At 38.0% G+C, this 21536-nt stretch overlaps 1 protein-coding gene across 6 annotated transcripts in view; it reads right to left on the reverse strand.

The window, feature by feature from the left end:
• Positions 1–21536, reverse strand: part of ADCY1 (adenylate cyclase 1) — a 176905-nt gene that overhangs the window by 116134 nt on the left and 39235 nt on the right. For 5 of the 6 annotated variants that reach the window (XM_064421662.1, XM_064421668.1, XM_064421675.1 and 2 more), the window contains one exon: positions 17609–17758. In XM_064421662.1, coding sequence (XP_064277732.1) covers positions 17609–17758 — 150 coding nt within the window. Of the gene's footprint in view, positions 1–17608; positions 17759–19874; positions 19911–21536 lie in introns of those variants that run through there. The other variant, XM_064421681.1, reaches the window with a different exon arrangement.

The raw sequence follows: 21536 nt of genomic DNA on the forward strand, positions 1-21536 counted from the left end.
CAGAGTTGACCAGACCTGGTGTCACTGGCAGTCCTGCTGTGAAGGAATGGTTGGACTCAATGATGTCCAGAGGTCTGCTTTGACCACTGTGTATCAAGGTGTCTCCCCTAGTACAAAACGACCAGGAGAAGTGGGAGCCCTGAAACCATCTTGCGATCTCACCACACACAACTGGGTCTTCTAAAACAGAAGAGGAGCTCAAATCTCAGCATCCTCCAGGAGCTGTGTGATTTCTCATTTCTGAGAAGGGAGAGGAAAGAAGTAAGCAGACAGAGTTGAAGAAAAGAGACCCCATCATCTGCATGCCCTATTCTGCCCCAACACTTTCTTCAGCTTTCTCCAATTTGGAGGCTTCTCACCACAATTCCCTCCTCTATCCCCATCACTGCGCTGGACAATGCCTCTCCCACAAGCATCCCAGCTCTGCTCTCCTGGCTGTGCTTTTATGGGAGTCCCCAGTGTGTATTCCTAACACATTTCTCGTTCCTGCCTCCAAAAGATGATGTCTGTCCCCCTTCCATTTTGAAAATCATACTCTTTTCTCATTTTACTTCTCATTCCAAACACTTATAAGTTACTCAAAGTCCTTTAAAATTTTCTCCTCAATTTAGAATCATTCTGTTGTCCAAATATTATGCAGCTTTCACATCTGTATGGGAAATTACTCTGATACATTTTCAATTTCTTTCAGCAAGCTGTAAATGAATCCATACTCCCTTCATCAGAAAAAAAGGCTCAAAGGCACATTAATATCATAAATGTTCCTAGCCAGCATCCTCACAAATTTCTATCCAAAAACTTGCTGTGCTTTCCCATGCTAAGTTGTATTCCTGTAGCTGGTCATGCGAGATAAAGAAAATAAAATGGAAATGCTATTTATAGTCAGAGCAGACTACTTTATCAAAGGAAACAGCTGTCATTTTTTTTTTTCTGAGATAAGCAAACAAGCTGAGAGAAGAAACCAAGGGATCTGTAGCATTGCCTCAGAGCTGCAGGCTCTTGCATTTCTCTGGTTCCTTGAATCTCATTACTCATTGTCCTCTCATCCTACTGTACATGCACATCCGTTGGAATTCATTTTGAGAATGAAGATACAGTCTGGAAGGGCCATGTAGAAAACTGTATTGCTTTGCATGTTTTTCAATCCCATGAGAGCAGGACTGTGATGGATACAGCTCCATCTCTTTCAGTCAGCTTCATTAAATTCCTCCTGAACTGCTCCTTCCAGCCAGCATGCTGACACTGCCTTCACCCCTCAGGGAGCCTGAGCCTCATACATGGATGTCAGAGAGCTCTGTCTAGTGGAACTTGCTCTAAATGGGACTTGGAGGTTCCCAATTTTTGCTGGGGAAAGCAATAAGTCTGCACAGCACTCCAGATCCTGGCCTCTTTTCACCCTCCCTAGCACCGAACCACATTATTCAGGGTATTCTTCATGCCTGTTTTACCTTTTTTTTTTCATTTTCATAGCAACTTTAGGAACAAAGAAAGTAAAAAAAAAAAAAAACAAAAAACATGACACAAAACCAGGTTTGGCATATTTGTTTCTTGGCTGAAAAAAAATGAATATTTTTGTTTTCTACAGTAACAGTCCAACAATGATGACAAATAGGAAAAGGAGCTCAAAAAAGAAAGAAGATTTTGATCATCTACTCTACAAAATTCCTTTACAATTTGGAATATGAAATCTAACCCAACAATTTTTGCAGTCTTTCACAGATCTTCTTTTGTTATTGCTATACTAAAGAGGAAAGTGCCACCATATTTTAAAACAAATTTTTCTCCCTAGAGAAGACAAGCATCAGACATGCAAGTAAAACATTAATGAAACTGTTTCAGCGTCAACTCATCTATATAATTTTGAGATTCAGTTTCTAGTTAGTCAGCGGGGACTCCAAAGTACATCCTAAATATTACTCCCTCCTACATAATATTATCATTATACCATGCTCAATTTTGTATAATTTTAAAAGCTACATCTTAGTGAGTTCACAGTCTCTGTCACCCTTATATTATACTACACAGCAATTTTAATTCCCTCTAAGGAAAAACAAACAAACAAAAAAAAAGGAGAGTGAAAAGAAGCTTAATGCAATGCATGGAAGAACAGTTTTGTGTACAACTATTAGGATTCATTCATACTTTTTGTAAGTTGAAAAACATAGCAAGCAGATTTCATTCAGTGAATTATTGGAAATTCAGCTACTCTATGCCCTTTCTTCCACCTAAGTACATGAAATAGCTCTTTTAAAGACGGTGAACTTCAGATGCCACAAGGTGGCAATGTTTCAGAACAGTCCTGAGATTTCTTGGAAAATTCTATTTATCAGCAAGTCATTACTACAATCGTATCATAAAAGACCATCCCTAAAAAACCAAGATACCTAATGCATAGATTCTGAGTTGTAAGAGAATGGTTAGCAACACAGTTATGATAGATGACCAGTACACTCTGTATATCTGCATGATGCATTCAGTCTGAATACACCTATACCAGACCAATTTGACATCTTTCTATGGTTATTATTTTTGTTTAAATAATGGAAAGGAAGGATTCATCAGCATAATAATGTTTAATGAGGCATTGATAGTTTCCACATGGAACATTGTTAGTCACAATGGAGATGGTAAGGCCTTGGGAAAGAATTAGGAGAACATGAAGTCTTGGCTAAAACAGAAGGCAATGGGATGCATGGAGTGCAGAAACACTAGGATGGAGAGTGGGCATAAGGAAACCATAAAACGAATGTATAAAGTCCACAAGACAGCATTCAAGAAGTAGCATGATAAAAATGAGAAAAACTCGGACATTGTACTTGGTGGGTACCATACAGAAAAACACTTGAGCTAAATAAGTGTCAGAGATTGAAGTAACTCATGACTTAAATATTGCTATAAAGGAGTTTTACCCATTACAGCAAAAACTGTATAAAGAAGCTAGAATCACAGAAGCCCACCCCTCCTTGAAGATTTCTGACTGGAACTCTGGACTGTGAGTTAAGCTGCCCAGACAAGATAAAGGGGACACTACTGTTCAATCATCTCAGGCTGAGGGAGAAGAATGCATCCACAAGAAAGCCAAACCCAGCAGCTACCCTGAGAATCATCTCTCTCTGAGTTTGGGGTGGGGGAGATCACAGCCCTCAGAGGTTTACACAGACTCCTCCTGCAACTGAGGCTGGGAGAACAGGTTTCAGGTGCATGGCATAACCTCTGCTCAGAAGGCACTGAACACCCATCCTCCCTTACACGAATTGGCCCAGCTGTGAAACCCCCACAGGCCATATCCACAGGACATTCATGTAAGAGTCAGCTAAGGGTGTCATAATCCATCAAAGACCCCCCCACCCCACCCCAAGGCTCTCCCTTATTCCAGAGGCCTTGCACCACAGGACTGCACATGATGCAAAGTGATGCAACCGATCCAGAGTCTGCTGCAAGAGACTGCGTAAAACTGCCCCCCACAGAGGGGAAGTACCTGGGCATTCCCACCTGGCCTGAGCATATTTTAATTAATCAGATTCTATGCTTTTCAGGGGGACCTACACCACCAAAAAGACCAGTTGGAGAGGATGAATGGGATGACGGTGGGATCCAGAGAGTGGTGATATTTTCTTTATTCTGTCTCTGTCACTCTTTCTGTCCCCCCACCTCTTTTCTATTTTTTATCTTCCTTTCTCTCTTTTTCTCAGTCTCTCTCTCTCATATTTACTATCAAATAGAATCCATACTATTATTTTGACATATGATCTTCTTTGTACTTTAATTCAGGCAAAAGCATTTCTAATAATATTAAAACTGGACTGTAACAATAAGTTGGAAACCTCTGCATGTAAAGAAATGCCAGATACTCCCTAATCACAAAATTTCTATGGAATATCTATGGAATGACATGAACCTAAAAAGGCAAGTGTGATTCCTGAAAGGACTAGAAGATTAATACTAGGCTAAGTAGAGATCAGCTCCACAAATCTTGTTCAAATAGGAACAAGAGCTGAGAAAGGTTATGAGAATAAACAAGAAAACTGAAATCATAAAAAGCACAAGCTATCTTCCTAGTTATCCTCATATCTATTAAATCCAAGTGCTCTAGAAATACATTAATAAAGATCAGTCATCAGAAAGGGTAGCTAACAGTTGATACCAGATACAAACTGGCAATTAATAAATCATGCAGTATCCAAACTACTGTTAGTCTTTTTACTTTCATCTTTTATCTTTAATATTTACTCCCTCTGAAAAGTCACTGACAATATCCAATGCCAATCCACAAAACTATTATAGAAACTTGACAGGAAAAAATTATACTCATTTCAATTATTAGAAATCTTCCTACTGGAAGTGAACTTGGGAGAGAGGAAAGAAATAGTGCCTTTATAATTAAGGCATATTTATTTGCCTCATTTTAGTGCAGGCAAGTAGCCATACATATATAATCAGACCTGTCTCTAGAGCAGATATTTTGAAAGCTTCCTTATGCTTGGCATGACAGGAGGAAAAGCATTTCTGCAGTACATTGCCAGGGACAGGTATTTCTCAACTCCAGCAGTGTTAGCTTAACAAACATCTTTGTTTCAATCATGCTTCAGCAGGATTTTAATAAGTAGGTTCTTTAGGGTATATCAATGAAGATGAAATGTTGTGTGGCACAGAAGAGCCACTGAACACACTTTTCTAAATCTTCCTATGTGGAAAGAAAACATTTTGCCCCTTGTCCTGCAGAGTCAGGAAGGCTAGTTTTCATCATCCAGTAAAAAGATCCCTTCATGGTAGCACTGACTCTATGCACAGGTAGTTTGAGTATATATGTTAAAAACAAAAAAGGCACACTTAAAACACAAATTCAAAAATTAGAATTTATTCATTGAAAGTATTTTCTGATTCAAATAAAGAGAGGTCTTAAAAATTATCACAAAGAGGACTAATCATCTGCTAATGTCATGATCAGAGGGAACACAGAAGTGCTAATGCAATTGCTAAGATGGCCTGCAGATGGGACATTTGTGAGTTCAGGTTTGCTAGAGGCTTAAGTGCCATACACTGTCCTGCGTTCCCTCATGAACAGGACTGGAACAACAATCCTGTTATTGTATTTCTTCTTCCAAAATGTTAGGCAGATGGACTCACAAGCAGTGTCAGCTTTACCAATGTTACCCCTTCCACGGTAAGTGGAAGAGCAGACATATTTTTACTGGCTTACCCATGGCATAATAAGTTTCCCCTACAGTTAGGAAACGTCTTTCCATTCCATAGCTACGTCTGGTTGGTTCCACCAATGTAACATTGAATATCTTGATTAGGCAAGGATTTATTCCTCAGGTAAGGAATGTCAGAGAGCTCAACCTTCGGCAAGACGGAAACATCCCCCTCTTCTGCCCTCATTAATGCTCCAACCCTCAACTAGTAGAATTTTTCTTGAAGAACATGCTGCATGTTACAGCTCAAGTTGGTTCTGGGACTGTGTCATTCTCTGATTTTCCTCCATCCCATGAGTGCTGCATACAGGTAAAGCCTTATAAAATAAGAACCTTGTTACCCTTTAAAAATTATGGCTCAGGCCTTGTACTTTGGCTAAGTACAGCTAACAGCTAGCCTAACAAGTTCCCGTGAGAAAGGAATATACACCTGTAAAAAATAGTCTTCTAGCTGTGAGAAAAATTCTGTACCCACAAAAAAAGAATGTAAACATCATTAAAGAGGAAAACTTTGACAGACACATACACTAGCAACTACTAACCAATGAACTATAAGTAACTAACCAATTAGAATTAAACACAATGCCTTTAGAAAACTATATAAATATGAGCTGTGAAGAATAAAGATTGGCTATTGTGGAGAACTTGTGGGTCTCTACTGTGACACATGAGTTACGACATTCTCCTTCCCCACACTCCTCCAAAACCCACATATCTCCACCAACTCTACATAGATAAGTGGAAAATTTCTGTGGTCTCCTCTGGCACCTGGTTGAGGAATGGAGCCAACATAGGAAAGCAGCGAGAGAAAGGCCACTAACATCTCCAGTCTTCTGTTCTTGCTGCTGGAGCCAACACAATCTGCAGCTGAGAGTCCAGAATTAGTGGAACTTTGAGGACACAGTTCTGTGCTAGTACCAATGCTTCACACCACTGCTACTGTCTGATACAGCATCACGCACTTTCATTTAGGGTTGTGGCAGTGACTCAGTATCAGCACATGCTCTTTTTTAGTACAGATCTCTGCTGGTGGCAGAAAAATCTTCAGTAAAGATAAGTTTTTTGACTGCAATTGATAGATGCTGAGCCCACTAGTGGGTGTAAGCAAACTAAGGAATGAAAAAAACCCCAGGAACCTGAAGTCAATAAAAGTAATTTTAGAACCTAAGAAAGACATATTCACTGGCAAGCAGTTAGCATTTCCTTTTTCAAAAACCGTAAATGCCTTTAGTATAGCAATAGGAAAGAAAATCATAGCATAAAACAGTAAAATGGAATAGGTGTCTGAATCTCCAATGACTAAGATATAAATATGGTTTGCTTTGAAAAAATCTAGATGTTTGTCAAATTTAGATTAGGAAATCCTAAAAGCTTTTTTCCTTTGCCTCATTTTGTCTCTTTACAGAGCAGGGAAGTGAGTCTAACCCACAGGAGAAAATCTCATTGCCTTCCAGAGTAGAAGAACAAGGACCAATATGCTAAGGAAGCAGAGTGTAGTCACCCATTTAAAATAGCAAGTGTGACTCAGATTTAGTTCATTATTTCTTTGTCAAACTGGGAAATTCTTAATCAAATGTGAATGAAGGGGAGCTGAACTCCAAATGAAATAAGTTTGTATTGAAGAGGTAATGGGGAACAGAACCCTTTGAAAGAATTTAAATCACATTACAGACAGAAGTTAATCTAGAATGGCAAACCTGACAAAAATACTACCTTAGAATGTATTTCTTTTGCCAGTAAATGGGGTGTAGCTCTTTCCCTCCAGAGACAGCTGGCCAAAGGAAACAGGCAAAAAAACGATAAGAATACGCGTGCCAGCAGCATATACTTTTTCATATATTGGAATGAAAGTAAAGCGCACAGCTCAGTATTCTGTTCAAGGACATAACCTATGATTAAGTGGTAACATATCATTTGGCAAACTGCACATGTGGCAGTGCCAGCAGCTGGGATATGGAACACCTAGGAGACACAACAGTTTATGGTCTATGGTGGAACCACCCTGTGTTGGAAGACTGGCACAGGACAAGTGTCAAATTTGTGCAACATGTTTGATAACTTTTTTATTACGGTCAAGACTGTTCTAGAAGAGAAAACAATATTGTCAACAACAATAAAAATACATGTACGAGGACTTTTCTAATGACATTTTAAATATTTCTATGAATTTCTGCTGCTGTGGGAAGAAAATCAGTATTCACTATTGAGGTTGCTTTACTTCACAGTATGGCATCCTACTAAAATGCATAACAACATTTTATTAGTGTTCACACCGCACTTCTGTCATGGATATTACTCTAAATTTAGAAATCAACTCTAATAAACTATTTTGAATTATTTGTCTTACAACTGAACTTCAGCATCTGATGCACTGTAGCCAGTGTGCCTAATTATGGTAATTTGCCTTGGCAACTGTCATCTATGATGTTATCTGCTGAAAACTGTTATCTGCTTAAGACTGTATGGTTGTGTGTCTTTAGTCATCTAGTAAGGACAGGTTTGTGCAAGCCTGTTCACCTCTCCTCCTTCATTCTCTCTAACTGAAGCTACACAATGCAAGTAGGAAAAAGAAACTGAAAAATTCAGAGTCAAACACTAGCATATTTGATTGACAGTTGATTGAAAGAGAACATATTATAAATATTCCATTATTTATTCCAAAACTCCTAACAGCCAAAGTATTAACAGGTTTAGAATTATATAAACACCAATTTTTAAGTTACCCATTTATTGCAGAATCATCTAGATTGGAAAAGGCCTCTGAGATCATCAAATCCAACCTCTGGCCAGACATCCCCTTGTCAACAACTTCATGGCATTGAGTGCCACATACAGTTGGTTTGTTTGAGCATATCCAATGATGGAGACTCCACCACCTCCCTAGGCAGCCCATTCCTATGCTTGACAGCCCTTTCCATGAAGAAATTTTTCTAAGGTCCAACCTGAACCTCCCTTGGTGGAGTTTGAGGCCATGTCCTCTCACACGTTACCTGGGAGAAGAGACTGACTCCCACCTGGCTACAAACTCCTTTCCTGCAGTTATAGAGCCTCCTTTTCTCCAGGCTAAACCCCAGCTCTCTCAACACCTCCTCACAGGACTTACGCTCTAGACCCTTCCCCAGCTCAACTGCCCTTCCCTGGACATGCTCCAGACCCTCAATGTCTTTCTTGTAGTGAACACAGGATTCAAAATGTGGCCTGACCAGTGCCCAGTACCTGGGGAGATTCACTTCCCCAGTCCTGCTAGCCACACTTTTGCTGATACAGGCCAGGATGCCACTGCCGTTTTTGGCCTCCTGGGCACAATCTGGCTCATGTTTAGCTGCTGACAGCAAGCCTGGGTCTTTTTCACCAGACAGTTTTTCAACCACTCTATCCCAAGTCTGCAACCACTGCAAGGGCACTTGGCCTTGTTGAACTTTAATCCATCAATGTAATCTGTCCAGATCCCCGTGCAGATTCTTCCCATTCTCTAGCAGGTCAATACTCACACCCAAAAATTTATCTACTCTACTCAAAGTAAGCCAGCATACATTACCTGGGTGGTATGACTGTCTAACATGCATACATATATGAGAAAAAACCAAACTGCAACAAACAACAGTCCAATATATCTTCCTGCTTAGCCTGAACATGAGTAACTACATGTGTACTGGAGAATAAAATTAATGCACCCTCTTTTTATCTTTATAAATCTATAATAAATCTTTACAAAGAAGTATTTAAATTTATAAATCTATAATTTTTTATATCATGTAACATAAAATGGAATGGCTGGTAACCAATTTAATTTACATATTTAATTTTCTTTTTATTTTACACAGAATTGATAGAAATAATTTTCTTTACAGTGGCTATTAGGGTGCTGTGTTTTGGATTTGTGATGAAAACAGTGTTAATAACATAGGGATGTTTCAGTTATTGCTGATCAGAATTTACTCAGAGCCAAGGGATTTTCTGCCTCTCACACCATCCTGCCAGTGAGGAGGCTTTATATGCACAAGAATCTGGGAGGGGACAGAGCTGGGACACCTGACCCCAACTAACCAAAAGGATTTTCCATAACATATGGTGTCATGACCAGCATATAACCTGGTGGAAAAAAAGAGGAAGTGGGATAATAATATTCAGAGTAATGGAATTTGTCTTCTCAAGTGACCATTACATGTGATGAAACTCTGTCCCAAGAATGGCTGAACACCAACCTGCCAGTGGGAAGCAGTGACTTAATTTCTTGTTTGTTTTGCTTGCATGCACTGTTTTTGCTTTAGCTATTAAAGTGTCTTTATCTCAACCCATGAACTTTCTCACCTTTGTTCTTTCTATTCTCTCCCCCATCCCACCAGGGAGGGAGAGAGTGAGGGGGGAGCTATGTGGTGCTTAGTTGTGCTTGGGGTTAAACCACAACATTTACTAACATCAGAAAACTTTCAGGGAATGAAATAAAGTTCAACCAAATAGTTATAGTAATGATCTAGCCTGGTTTTTAAAAATGTTTTTATAGACTTTTCTTAAGTTTCATTTTGTAAGTAAAGGCATGCAGCTAGAGTAATAAAATTACAAGGCAACTAAAATATATTAACTTCATATGATTTACAAGTATGTAAATTTTTATTGTATATTACCAATTTTACATGTTTCTTCATTTTGGAATTGCAAGTCTAGTAGCAAGGTGCATCTCCCTCTTATCCTACAGCTGTGCAGCCCTAAGTTGAGGTATCCACTTGTAACCACTCCCAAAGAAAAAAACTCATCTTGTGTTTAACAAAGAGGTCAGGATGGAAGGATTGAACTACCCTTGGATGTTCCTGTTACTATTAGAGTTTACTGCCTTCAGGTTAAAGGGTTAGACTACAAGCCTCACTTTTACTTGGCCAAAGTCAGGTAAGAGGAGTCCTGGTGGTATGCCAAGCAGTGTAGCTTCTTGCACGAACTGGGTTCAGAGATGTTTATTCTGCAAACCAAGAGGCGCAATAGATCTGTAAAATTGAAATAAATTTATTTATTTACTATACCTGTCCTTGCAGGAGGTTACAAGCAACTCCTAATGACTTCAGGTTGAAGCTGAAGCCTTCTACCTGGACGTTTTTATTTCATCTGAGTAACCCTCAGTTTTATTATTTACTCTATGAAGGATAGACATCTGTATGATTATTGCAGGACTGGAGACTAACAGGTGCTGGTCAGTAGAAAGCTTCTGGGCAATTATTGCTGTGTGGGAGAGAGGAATGTGCCTCCATATCTCTTTTTACCTGAGAAAGGTGGAAGATGGACCAGGGATGCCATGGTTTTTTTTTCTGCGTAAGGATCTAAGCAGCCAAATGGGGCAAATGAAGCAGACACAAAAACAATTTCTAATCTCTGATTCGGCTAAGAGACACTGGTGCTCAGCCTGCACAAGTGGGCCTGAAGTCCAGTAGTTCAAACTGACAGCCTCAAATTGCAACACTTCTTATTTCCTGTTTTGCCTGATCCTAGTAAAGAACAACTAGTGTTTTGAAGATAGAATTTCCTGTGTAAGACTGTAATTTGATGATGGAATAGATACAATTTTAAGCTGCCTTGTAACATAGAACATAGTGGTAATGTTGTACAGGCTCACCCTGCTAGCTAAAATTAGTCCACCTATGTTGGGAAGGATGAAAGTTTGACAAGAAAGTCTCACAGATATGTATGCTTAGCAGAAAGATTTTTGAATGTAGAAGCTGAGGAAGGAATAGAGATGGAAGCAAGTTTTGATATAGAAGAAAGGAATTGCTGAGCTAGTCTTACTGGTTAACTAAGGAGGCAAAGGGTATGTTAGTTAGAAGGGGGTTTTTATGACTTAGAGCAAAGGATAAACCCACCTCAAACAGGAAGATGTTTTTACCAAGCAGAAAGATAGCACAGGCAAACAAGTCAGCAGATGTTGTAAGTAGAAAAAGGGTCTCAGAATTTTCCACTGCAAGAAAACTGAAAAACAACTTCTAGGTTAAACTGTAATGTACTAACTTTTAGTGATTGGAGAATAGTAACATGAATATGGTAATTATAGTAGTAATGATAGGCTGTTATTATGTAGTAGTTATGATAGGCTGTAGTTATGATAAAAGTTAAGGTATCGGTTCTACTGTATTAAGATGCTCAGCAAAGAAAAGTATATAATGCATTTGTAACCTAAACTAGGGGTCTCCAGGCCTGCCTGCAGCTGCAGCTGACAGCTGTAGGCACAGGTTCTGTCGCCCATGACTCTGGACTGCTCTAACCTCTTGGATATAATAAACTGCATTTTGAAGAGCTGCCTGGAGTCCTGCATCTCTCATTTAGGCTCTTACATACCTATGTTTTTCAAAGATCACACTGGCTAGCTCTTGCAGAGGACCAAGTATGACCACATACCTTGCACTTTGTGCAAAATGAGTATCACTTCTCTGCTGCACACTAGATAATTTGACAAGAATATGGTTTTGCATCCACACATGATCCATATGAAAATTTTGCTGCAGGGTAGTTTGCTGATCCATTCTGCCAGTATGAACAGTTATGGAAATGAGCCCTGTATTAATGATAAATTTCATATATTCTTCTGCACTGAAAAAAAATATGCAAGATTCTGAGAATAAAAAGTATGGGAAACATGAGGAGAGCCTGATAAGCATATTGTCAGGCACTCTTGAAATTACTTCTGCCTGGGGCTGTGCAAATACCTAATTCCTTAGTTTGGCTGATGTATTGAAAAGCTAAAAACCTCAGTAAACTGTTATCCACTATCAAAACAAAATCCAACATGATTTGCTTTATTCAAATTTAATGTAATTTTTTCCCTTTCCTCATAAGGGTTTGAAATTAAACACAACAGACAAAACCACTGGAGGGTTTCTGTAGGAGTCATTTTTTTACTCAAATATACAGGAGGCAGTACACACATCCAAAATGCAAAATGTCTAGATCAAATTTTTTTAAAGGGTAATCCGAATGCAGCAGAGAATTTGAAAGCAAGACACCCTAAGCAGTAGTTCAAAGTATTTGGCAGTGAGAGTCATGGTATCTTTTGTTGACACCTTTTCCATTTCTATGAATTGTTATTAATCAAATCTCTGACTCAGTGGTGACCCAGTTACTACATGCAACATTAAGGACATTGCCCTAAATTGCAGAAGACACTTGGAATGCAGACACATATGCATGCAGATATTTGCACACACAATTCAGCACTGCATAAGGAAAATTTAGTTGCACATTATCTGGTGAACTTGTATGGAGGAACTGCAGACCACCACCAAAGTTCTAGTCTGTTTCCCAGAACCAGAGTTACTGCAGTAGCATGGTGTTGAACAATACTTCAGCAAATCTGGTTAGTCTTACTGGAGTGACAGTCTTGTGGTCTCGAAGCCAGACACACAGCTGTCTGTCTCAGCTTCATGCTTCCTAATTCCCAGTTATTTTTAAGTGCTTCTTTCAGTTTCTTATATTAAATAGATAAAAATTTCATGCATTGTAGTGAAGTACGCAACTATTTCTTGAAAGACAGGTGCCATTAATAAATACATTTCTCCAGTCCCAAAGGTTTGAAAAACTAGATTTGATTTCATAATTAGTTTTCAGAATAGCAATTCACCCGTTCTGGATAGTTTTACTTTTTCCAGTTAATTTTCCACTGTCAATTGTAATTGTGAGGAAGTACAAAAGTAACATTTAGGAGGGAAGGAAAAATCTAAACAAATGGTTTGAAAGAAGGCTTTATTTTGCGAACATACTTGCATGTACTTATGAAATTAAATAATCGGTAAAGATATTTAAGGCACTTATGTGGGCTTTGAAAGTTTGTATGAAGTGAAATGTTTTCCCAGCCTGCCTTATATGAAAGCAACAGGCACTTTTCATATCAACCTGTGCTACAACAAGTGCATTTCACCAAGGAAAATTATGTGGTTTATTTATTTAATGTATCAATATGCATAAAAATATTCTTATTTGCAGAGAAAGAAAGGGAGGAAATGTGATTAAGTTTCATTACAAAGTTGTCAAGACTGGGCTAGGATATAGCTTCCATACATCAGGAGACCAAAGAGTTGACAGGCATGGAAAGAGAGATGAGCAGGGTTATGAAAGTCTACAGTGTTGTAAGTGGTATGGAAGAAGTTACTGTGGGATGATTCCCAATGTCACAAAACAAGAGCTGGAAAGCACCAAATCAATTCATCAGACAACAAGTCTATGACAAATAAAATGTAGTTGTTTCTCACAGCACATACTTAGAATATTAATTAGTACCCAGTTACAGTGATGGCCACAAAACTGTGGGGACAACAAAACTATAAAGATGTTGAAAGAGACACTTGGAAAATGAGAGTCTGCAGGTCTTTAAAGACAGCAGTCCAGTTGTTTTTCAAATTAAGATGGCCTCAGAATAACAATTATATCTCTGCCTCGAAGCACAGCTCCACTTCAGGAGCTACTACACCTGCAACTAATACATGGTGAGCCACATCTTCCTTACTTATATCCCCTTTTAATCAGATGGCAATCAGTTCCATCAGCAGCAGACTCCTTCTTTTTCTGTGTTGAATACATCCCCCATTCCCCATCCCTACTTGCTCCTTTTGTACTTGGGAAGGGGTGAAGTACTGCTGGAAGAACAGACGGAATGTCTTATGACCAGGAGTCCCTCAGAGAGCTAGGTGACAATGCTTTTTTTGCTGTACGGGCAAAGGATTATCTGGAATTAAGGAAGTGGACACAGAGAGATGGTGCAGTGGGAGTGAGGGGAAGTGCTCACATGCAAGAGCATGAAGAGAAAAAACAGAATTCCAGGGAAAGGAACCCACTTCACAATAATTATTCTTAGCTGTTTGCCCTGCAGAGGATGGCTTGCTGCTGAGATTTATAAATAACAAGAGAAAAAGCTTATCCCAAGTGGATGATTGTAACTAACTATTTGTTCATTATCTAAAACTTGGTTCTTGGCCTTTGCTTCTGGTGGAATTGCAATCTAACATTCAGCAATGCAACAAATGGATGATGCTACTATGAAGGCCAGTTATTCATTGTGACCACAGATAATAGACAACAGGGTGAGCATTACACTGAATTTTAAAATAAACAGAATCTCTCTGCTCCCTTTCTCCCCAGCAACACTTTCAAGGCTGTTTGCATGAACCCAAAAATACGTGCCAACACAAGATATTTGCTCTTGCTCACAAAAATAGTTTTATCAAAATTATCCTGTGGGGCTATTACTACAAATACATCCCATGAGGTGAATTCACTGTAAGTAGGACACAGAAGAAGAAATCTCACTTACAGTTTCATCTGTGGTGTCTGTTTCACACAGTCAACACTTTAACTCCAGAAAGTTGTGTCTGTTCAAAAGTCAAGACCATGTTCTTTCCTTTCCATTAAGAGACTTGCACCGAAATATCAAGGAATAATTTTACCATTTTGGGTTACAATTCTCAGTGTTAAAGGGCTATGTTTTCTAGAGCAGAGCATTTGGATGAGACAAGAAAGTCTGATGAAAACATTCAGTCCTTTTTAACATGTAATGTTGATACTTCAGAGAACAATATTACAGGACTGATCACAAAAATTGAACTAGGTCAGCAGCATTTCTTCTCTCAAAACACTCTTGAGTGCTGCCAGATGGAAACTCTGAGTATGTTATGCCACAAAAACTGCAGAATAATTTTGTAGCCTATAATCATGTCTTAATTCTCACTCTGGTTCTAGAGCTATGTTAATATAGTGTGAGAACAGCCACATAAAGTATTTTGGTGGTATTTGTGACAGCTAATTAGCATATTTCTCAACTGCACTGAGTTTTACACTGTAATGCATAAAATTAATTTCACAAGCATAAGAGAAAAGTTTATTCTCTTCCCTAACCTTTACACTGCATTGGAAAAACATCTGCAGGATTATCTAGGTATACTATCAACAATAATGGCATTTATGTGTAATGTTATTGCTTTTGTGTAAGAGCCTAAATGAGAGATGCAGGACTCCAGGCAGCTCTTCAAAAATGCAGTTTATCACATGCAAGATGTTAGAGCAGTCCAGGGTTGTGGCCGACAGAACCTGTGCCTACAGCTGTCAGCTGCAGCTGCAGGCAGGCCTGGAGACCCCTAGTTTAGGTTGCAAATGCATTATATACTTTTCTTTGCTGAGCATCTTAATACAGTAGAACCAATCTATACCTTAACTTTTATCTATAGCCTATCATAACTACTACAATTACCATATTCATGTTAGTATTCTCCAATCACTAAATGTTAGTACATTACAGTTTAACCTAGAAGTTGTTTTTCAGTTTTCTTGCAGTGGAAAATTCTGACCACTTTTTTCTACTTGCAACATTTGCTGACTTGTTTGCCTGTGCTATCTTTCTGCTTGGTAAAAACATCTTCCTGTTTGAGGTGGGTTTATCCTTTGTTCTGAGTCATAAAAACCCCCTTCTAACTAACATACCCTTTGCCTCCTTGGTTATCCAGTAAGACTGGCTCAGCAATTCTTTTCTTCTATATCAAAACTTGCTTCCATCTCTATTCCTTCCTCAGCTTCTACATTCAAAAATCTTTCTGCTAAGCATACATATCTGTGAGACTTTCTTGTCAAACTTTCATCCTTCCCAACACTTTTGTTGTGTTTCTATATGAATGGATAATATATAAGACAGATTGCTAATGTGTTAATAAGAGAAACACAAAAAATCAATTTTGTTTTCATGCTGGATCCCAGTATTAGGTTTTCAAAGACAGAAATGGCAGGCTTGTTTAAATCCCATGGAAATTCACTCATGACACATTTGTGCCTTTAAAAAATCTGCAGCTTTGGATTACAAAAGACCAGAAGTAAATCTAAAGGCTTTGATCCTAAAGCCATTTTTACACAGCCAGCAAAGACATGCAGTGTTCAAAAAGATGTCTACTTATCAGAGTATGTTCAGCTCACAAATTTACTTAACTCGTAACAGAAAGTACTTATGGACCTGTGTTACTCCACACATTAAAACAGACTTGCTAAAAAGATTGCAAATGAGGGGCAGTAAAATTGTGTGAGGTACACAAGCTTTGAGGACCCTGCCATCTTGTTTGGTGTAAGTAACCACCACGCCACAGAGGTATTCCAGTGTCACTCTCTTTTATCACCTATACAGAAAGAAAAAGCTAGTCCAAACCTCACACACCAAGAGATAATAGCAGGTTTAAGCTATGACAGGTTTAAGCTATAAAAGACAAAGATTGTTGTATTTTTCCCAACCTGGAAATGGAACTTGAGCTAATTTTAGTAAGGAGGTAATATAAAAGCAGAACTTTATTTGAACATCTTCAGAGGCAATTTTGGAAAGATGTCCACAAAAGCCCATCCCTCCCCAGGGGTAAGTACATTTTTATATGTTCAGAAAATTAGCATAATTGATAAAAAACACCAATTATGAGGACAAGTGGTGATACAATTCCCTCCCGAGTTCAAGCCTCTTCTCTGGGGTCCCCTTCAGCACTAGTTGTACTTTGCCCATGAAATGTATATCAAAGAGTTGTTCTGAGTTTTGGCTCCCAGGAAGAACCAAGATAGCATGGAGCCCTGTACCCTCCAGAGCTTGGAGCTCTGGCATTTGTTTTGTCTTTCTTCTTAGGGAAAGACCATAGAAAAGTACTGGGAAAACTAGCTACTAATACAATAGGTGACAGAGTTACAAATATATGTGTGAAGAATACTGAGAACATATAGAGGGAAACAAAAGGGAAAACCCAAATGGCATCAAGATCTGTGAGTAACAACAGCAAGGTCCACAATAAAGCATTTTCTTTGTATATTATTTCCAAATATGCTTGGAAGGCTGACTGATAAAATTGTATGAAATAAACTATCAAATAACTGAGGTGATTTTTGAGAAGAGATACTGATTGCTATCACAGTTATTCTTATTATTAGTTGTACAAAAATATGATATATTCATTCTTGTAATCAATTATACTTATTCAGCTAGCAGTGCAGGTTCTTGTGCCCAAAATGTTGACATTTTTATCAGTGTCATGAAGACAAACCGGTTATAGAACACTCCTAGAGAAGAAAAGTATTTACAGTGCATCTAACACCCACCCAAAAACATCCATACAGATAAATAATCACAATCTTATTTTACAAAAGTACGTTGGCTTTGACTCAGCCCTAAAATAGATCCCCTCTGGCACTAGAGCTGACAGTAGCTGTGGAGTCAGTACCTTCTCTGAGCTCTGCAGATGGAGAGTGATGATTGTGCATCCTCTCGGGAGGAAGACCTGAAGCAGATGGGGGAAGACAGCACTTCCTATGCAATGGAAATGCACACATGTCCTAGCATGCATTTGGCAACAATGTCCTAACCTGTGATTCACTTAACTACAGTCATCTCAGGAGAAACAGAGAAAAATAAATAAGGCTTAGAAACTGACCTGTTTTTCATTTTCATCCTCCAGTCTCAGCCTGTCTTCAATGCAGTTCCTGGCCTGAAGGAATGCTTTCCTCTGAGCCCTTTCTGTCAAAATTCTCACAAAGACCCCATACAAATTTACACTGACAAAAAGGATTGCATTGGCCACAAGCTGTAAGAAAGGAAAAAAATAAATTAATATTTTAAAATACAGATTTTTATTTCACATTTCTGCTTAGCAAACATATATTAAAAAACTAATTGAAAACTGTGCCTTGCTAGCCACATCACTGATACGTCTTCCTGCAGTGAAACAATTACAGCAGCTATCACAAATCTGGACAAGCAATATTGCATATTACAGAATTTTGCATCTGCTGGATTTAATTTCTTTTAGCTTGTCATCTTAATTCATCATAATTTCTTTCATCGGCCCATTGGCAGATCTGTCCATCTAATAAAGAGAGCAATATCATCAGAATTTGTTCAAATATACCCTGAAAACTCAAATTGTTTTCCAATGTCTTTATAAAGTAAAGATATTATTGGTGCCTTTTTTAATAGTGGAGAAGACAGAGACTGACAAACCTGTGATGGCAAAAAATGTGTGCCTAGATAACCCAAGCTTTCACATTGTGTAGTTTGCAATTGGAACATCTGTTTCTCTTCCCCTATTCACATTAGCAACCATATTGTACTATTTGAGAAATCATCCAAAATATGGTTGATGCCATCTTGCAGCAGATCTCTCAGGAGGTGCTGAGTCCTTTCAGATGATGGCCCTCAGCACAACCCAAGGCCCACCACTAAACAATAATCAGCAACCACTGTACTTTGGAACTACTTTTATAAACAGTGTTTTTGTGAAGGACACAAAAATTACTCAACTGCCTTTCTGTGTTTTTTAAATGTTTTAACAATATGTGATAAAGTTACTTAACTAACATAAATAACTGAACAGTCATTTGTACACAACCTCCATGTGAAGGGCAATTCTATCCAAGTTTCTTACCACACCTCTGAAACATGTCTTCAGATTTTAATTTCTGCAATGCAATGTCTATGTATTTAGGAGGAAGTAGTGCCTTTTTACCCAGTGTCTTTTCAGTCCCAGTATCCTTATATACCCTAGAGCCTACAACAACATCATGATAAGGATTCATGGGACTCAAAAATTCCCAAAAATCAGAAATAAGCTGGCATTTAAACTGGCCAAGAGTGAGCAAAATAAGAGCAAAGAAAGACATTACAACAAGTAACACAATTAATGTAAAGTTCCTATGCACCTAAAATAGCTGAAAAAGACCATATAACTGACATTTCTTTCCTTTTTCAAGGTATACATTTCAAGGTAATGTGCCTCTACTCTTGCATGATCTACCAGCATAAACTGGAGAGGAGACCATTTCTTTTGTTTGCACAGTATAATGAGTCAAAGAGTCCCAACAATATAATCAAATTTTAAGCAAAATAAAACCACAGATATTGTTGAAGAGAATGCTTCCTTAACAAGACTAGGGTTGAAGGTTTATGGTAAGCCAATATGGTAAACAACGACCCAAAATGACATCCCTGATATTTTTAGAGAGACTTTGGGAAATGTTCCACTCTGCAAAAATAAGCAGGAAATTTCTGATATGCAGAACTAAAGGTAATAAACATCCTACCTCTTACCTCAGAATAGTGGGAAGAATTGAAAGACTCATCCTGGGTCAGTTTTACAGACCTTCATGGATTTACAAGTCCTCTAACTTTTACCTTCAAACTTGATTGTTAATAGTTAACAAGACATAAACAACAAATTCCCTGCAAATATTCTCACCAGCACAAAATCCAAAGATAACCTGTCACAATAAAAGGAGCTGTGCCTAGCATTGGTGGTACTTTTCCCCTTAGTTATCAAAAAAGAAACAATTATCTCACAAGAGGTAAAAGCAGTGAAGAATGGTGCTATAACTTCCTCCTGAGAATTGCGAATTGTAGGTTCATCTGTATTCAGATGAATTTTAACCTCACAATCTCATACACCAGTTACTTATATGCTATTTCAGATGACAATACAGATAGTAAAATTTGAAGATGAAATGCAGTACATGAGCATATTATTTCATGATACAGGCTGAGCATAGATAGTCTGCAATTCCCATTCTGCTTCATTTTGCTTGAATACAGAGAACTGTTTGAGGTACATAAATTTTTTATCACAAGTTAGCACCTACTAAAATGAAATAACTATAGAAATTCCAGTGGAATCCTATTTTTGGAGATATGAATATGACCACACTCACCTTATCCTTGCATTTTATCATGCCAAAGTGTAGCGACAACAGTGTATTTTAAACCTAATTCTTCAAGTGGAATGGTATAAAAATAGAAAGGATTTTTAAAGGTTGTATTCAAAGACAGTGAAGAGAGCCCACAGAATGAACAAAGCTGACAGTTACAGGCAGTGCAACTACTTGACCCTGCCCATATACAAAAGAGCTGGTAATAACACAGGGTGAAAAGTTATCTTTTTGTACTGATATCAGAGTGGCTCAACACACAAATAATTACCTCTACAGACAATAATAATAATTAAAAAAAAGGTCAACTCAGTTTCTGGATTTCAACTGGAAGCAGTAAAAGATCATAATATTGTAACAATCTGCCAACTGACTATCATTATGATTTCACTCAAGCAACAGTGATCACCTGGTCTAGGGGTAACCAGTAGGTGGGTTCCTGCCACTTTCAGGCTCAGCAGGGTAAGTAATTTTCTGGCACGCTTTGAACAGTTTAAGATAAAACAGAGACTTAGCTGTCAGCTCTGGCCTGCAGGGAATCAGGAAAGTGATAAAGCAAGTAAAAGATTCATAGATTTCAAAATGTGAGAAAAGAAAGTAGGGCAGATTGCCTCCTGAGGTAAGATTTCTTTTCCTCCACAACCTGTTTTTACTTAATTACTATTTTTCTCCCAATTGCAATGAAATACTAGTCTTTCTCTCTAGGTTTCTCAAATGTGCACCATTTTCCAGTCCTTTCATTTTAATATGTACCTCCTTACCTATACACATATATGCATATATATATATATATTTTATATATATATATTTTATATATATATGTATATATTTTAGATATATACATATATATGTGTATAATATATATTTATATTTATTTACATTATGTCCCATAATTCCAGGAAAGATTGTAAGACTTGCTGTTAAAACTAAGAAACATTGAAAAGGTACTACGGCATTCAGAACTGCTGAAATATGAAGGATTTTCATTTTAGGTTATTCCTACATTATTTACTATACTACTGCTTAGTGCTCTTCAGGTTTCACCATAACTTTTTATTTATAGAACTACCAAAAAACTATTTTCCTTGATGCAATACAAAATGTTTTGAAGATAATTTTATGCTGCAAACTTTAAAACAATGTTATTCTTTCAATCCATAATGAGATTACAGGTCAGCCAGAACACAAAAAGATTAACAGGGTCATGAAAGCCTGTTTCCAAAATGATTTTTTTGTCACTGTCAGTGAATCTTCTATCATTCGTTCTGCCTATTGCAGCATTTCAGTATGAACATTCTGAGCTTTAAGATTCTCTGGTCCTTAGCTGGTTACACTCCCTGCCAGCAGATGAATTCTGGCATCGTCATTTGTGTGAGTGTGTTATCAAAGGCAGACTTCCAATACATCTAATCTTTATGGGCTGCCTGGAGGCTGGAACCTCCAGCAGCTGTTACAACCAAATGTCTGTCTCTTTCTCTTGTTTATTTCTCCTTTGCATTTTTTGGGTCTCAACTTACTTTTGGAAGGGAACTTGAAGAGTGCAATACAGCAATACCCATCAAGGAGTGAGCAAATAATTCTAGCAGTAGACATATGTAAAACACATATGCATACAAAGAGCTTGAGGAGTTTCATTAAAGATCTCCTTTTTATTCCCCAGATTCA

This window comes from Passer domesticus, chromosome 1 (assembly GCF_036417665.1).
Source record: "Passer domesticus isolate bPasDom1 chromosome 1, bPasDom1.hap1, whole genome shotgun sequence".
Classification (NCBI taxonomy): domain Eukaryota; kingdom Metazoa; phylum Chordata; class Aves; order Passeriformes; family Passeridae; genus Passer; species Passer domesticus.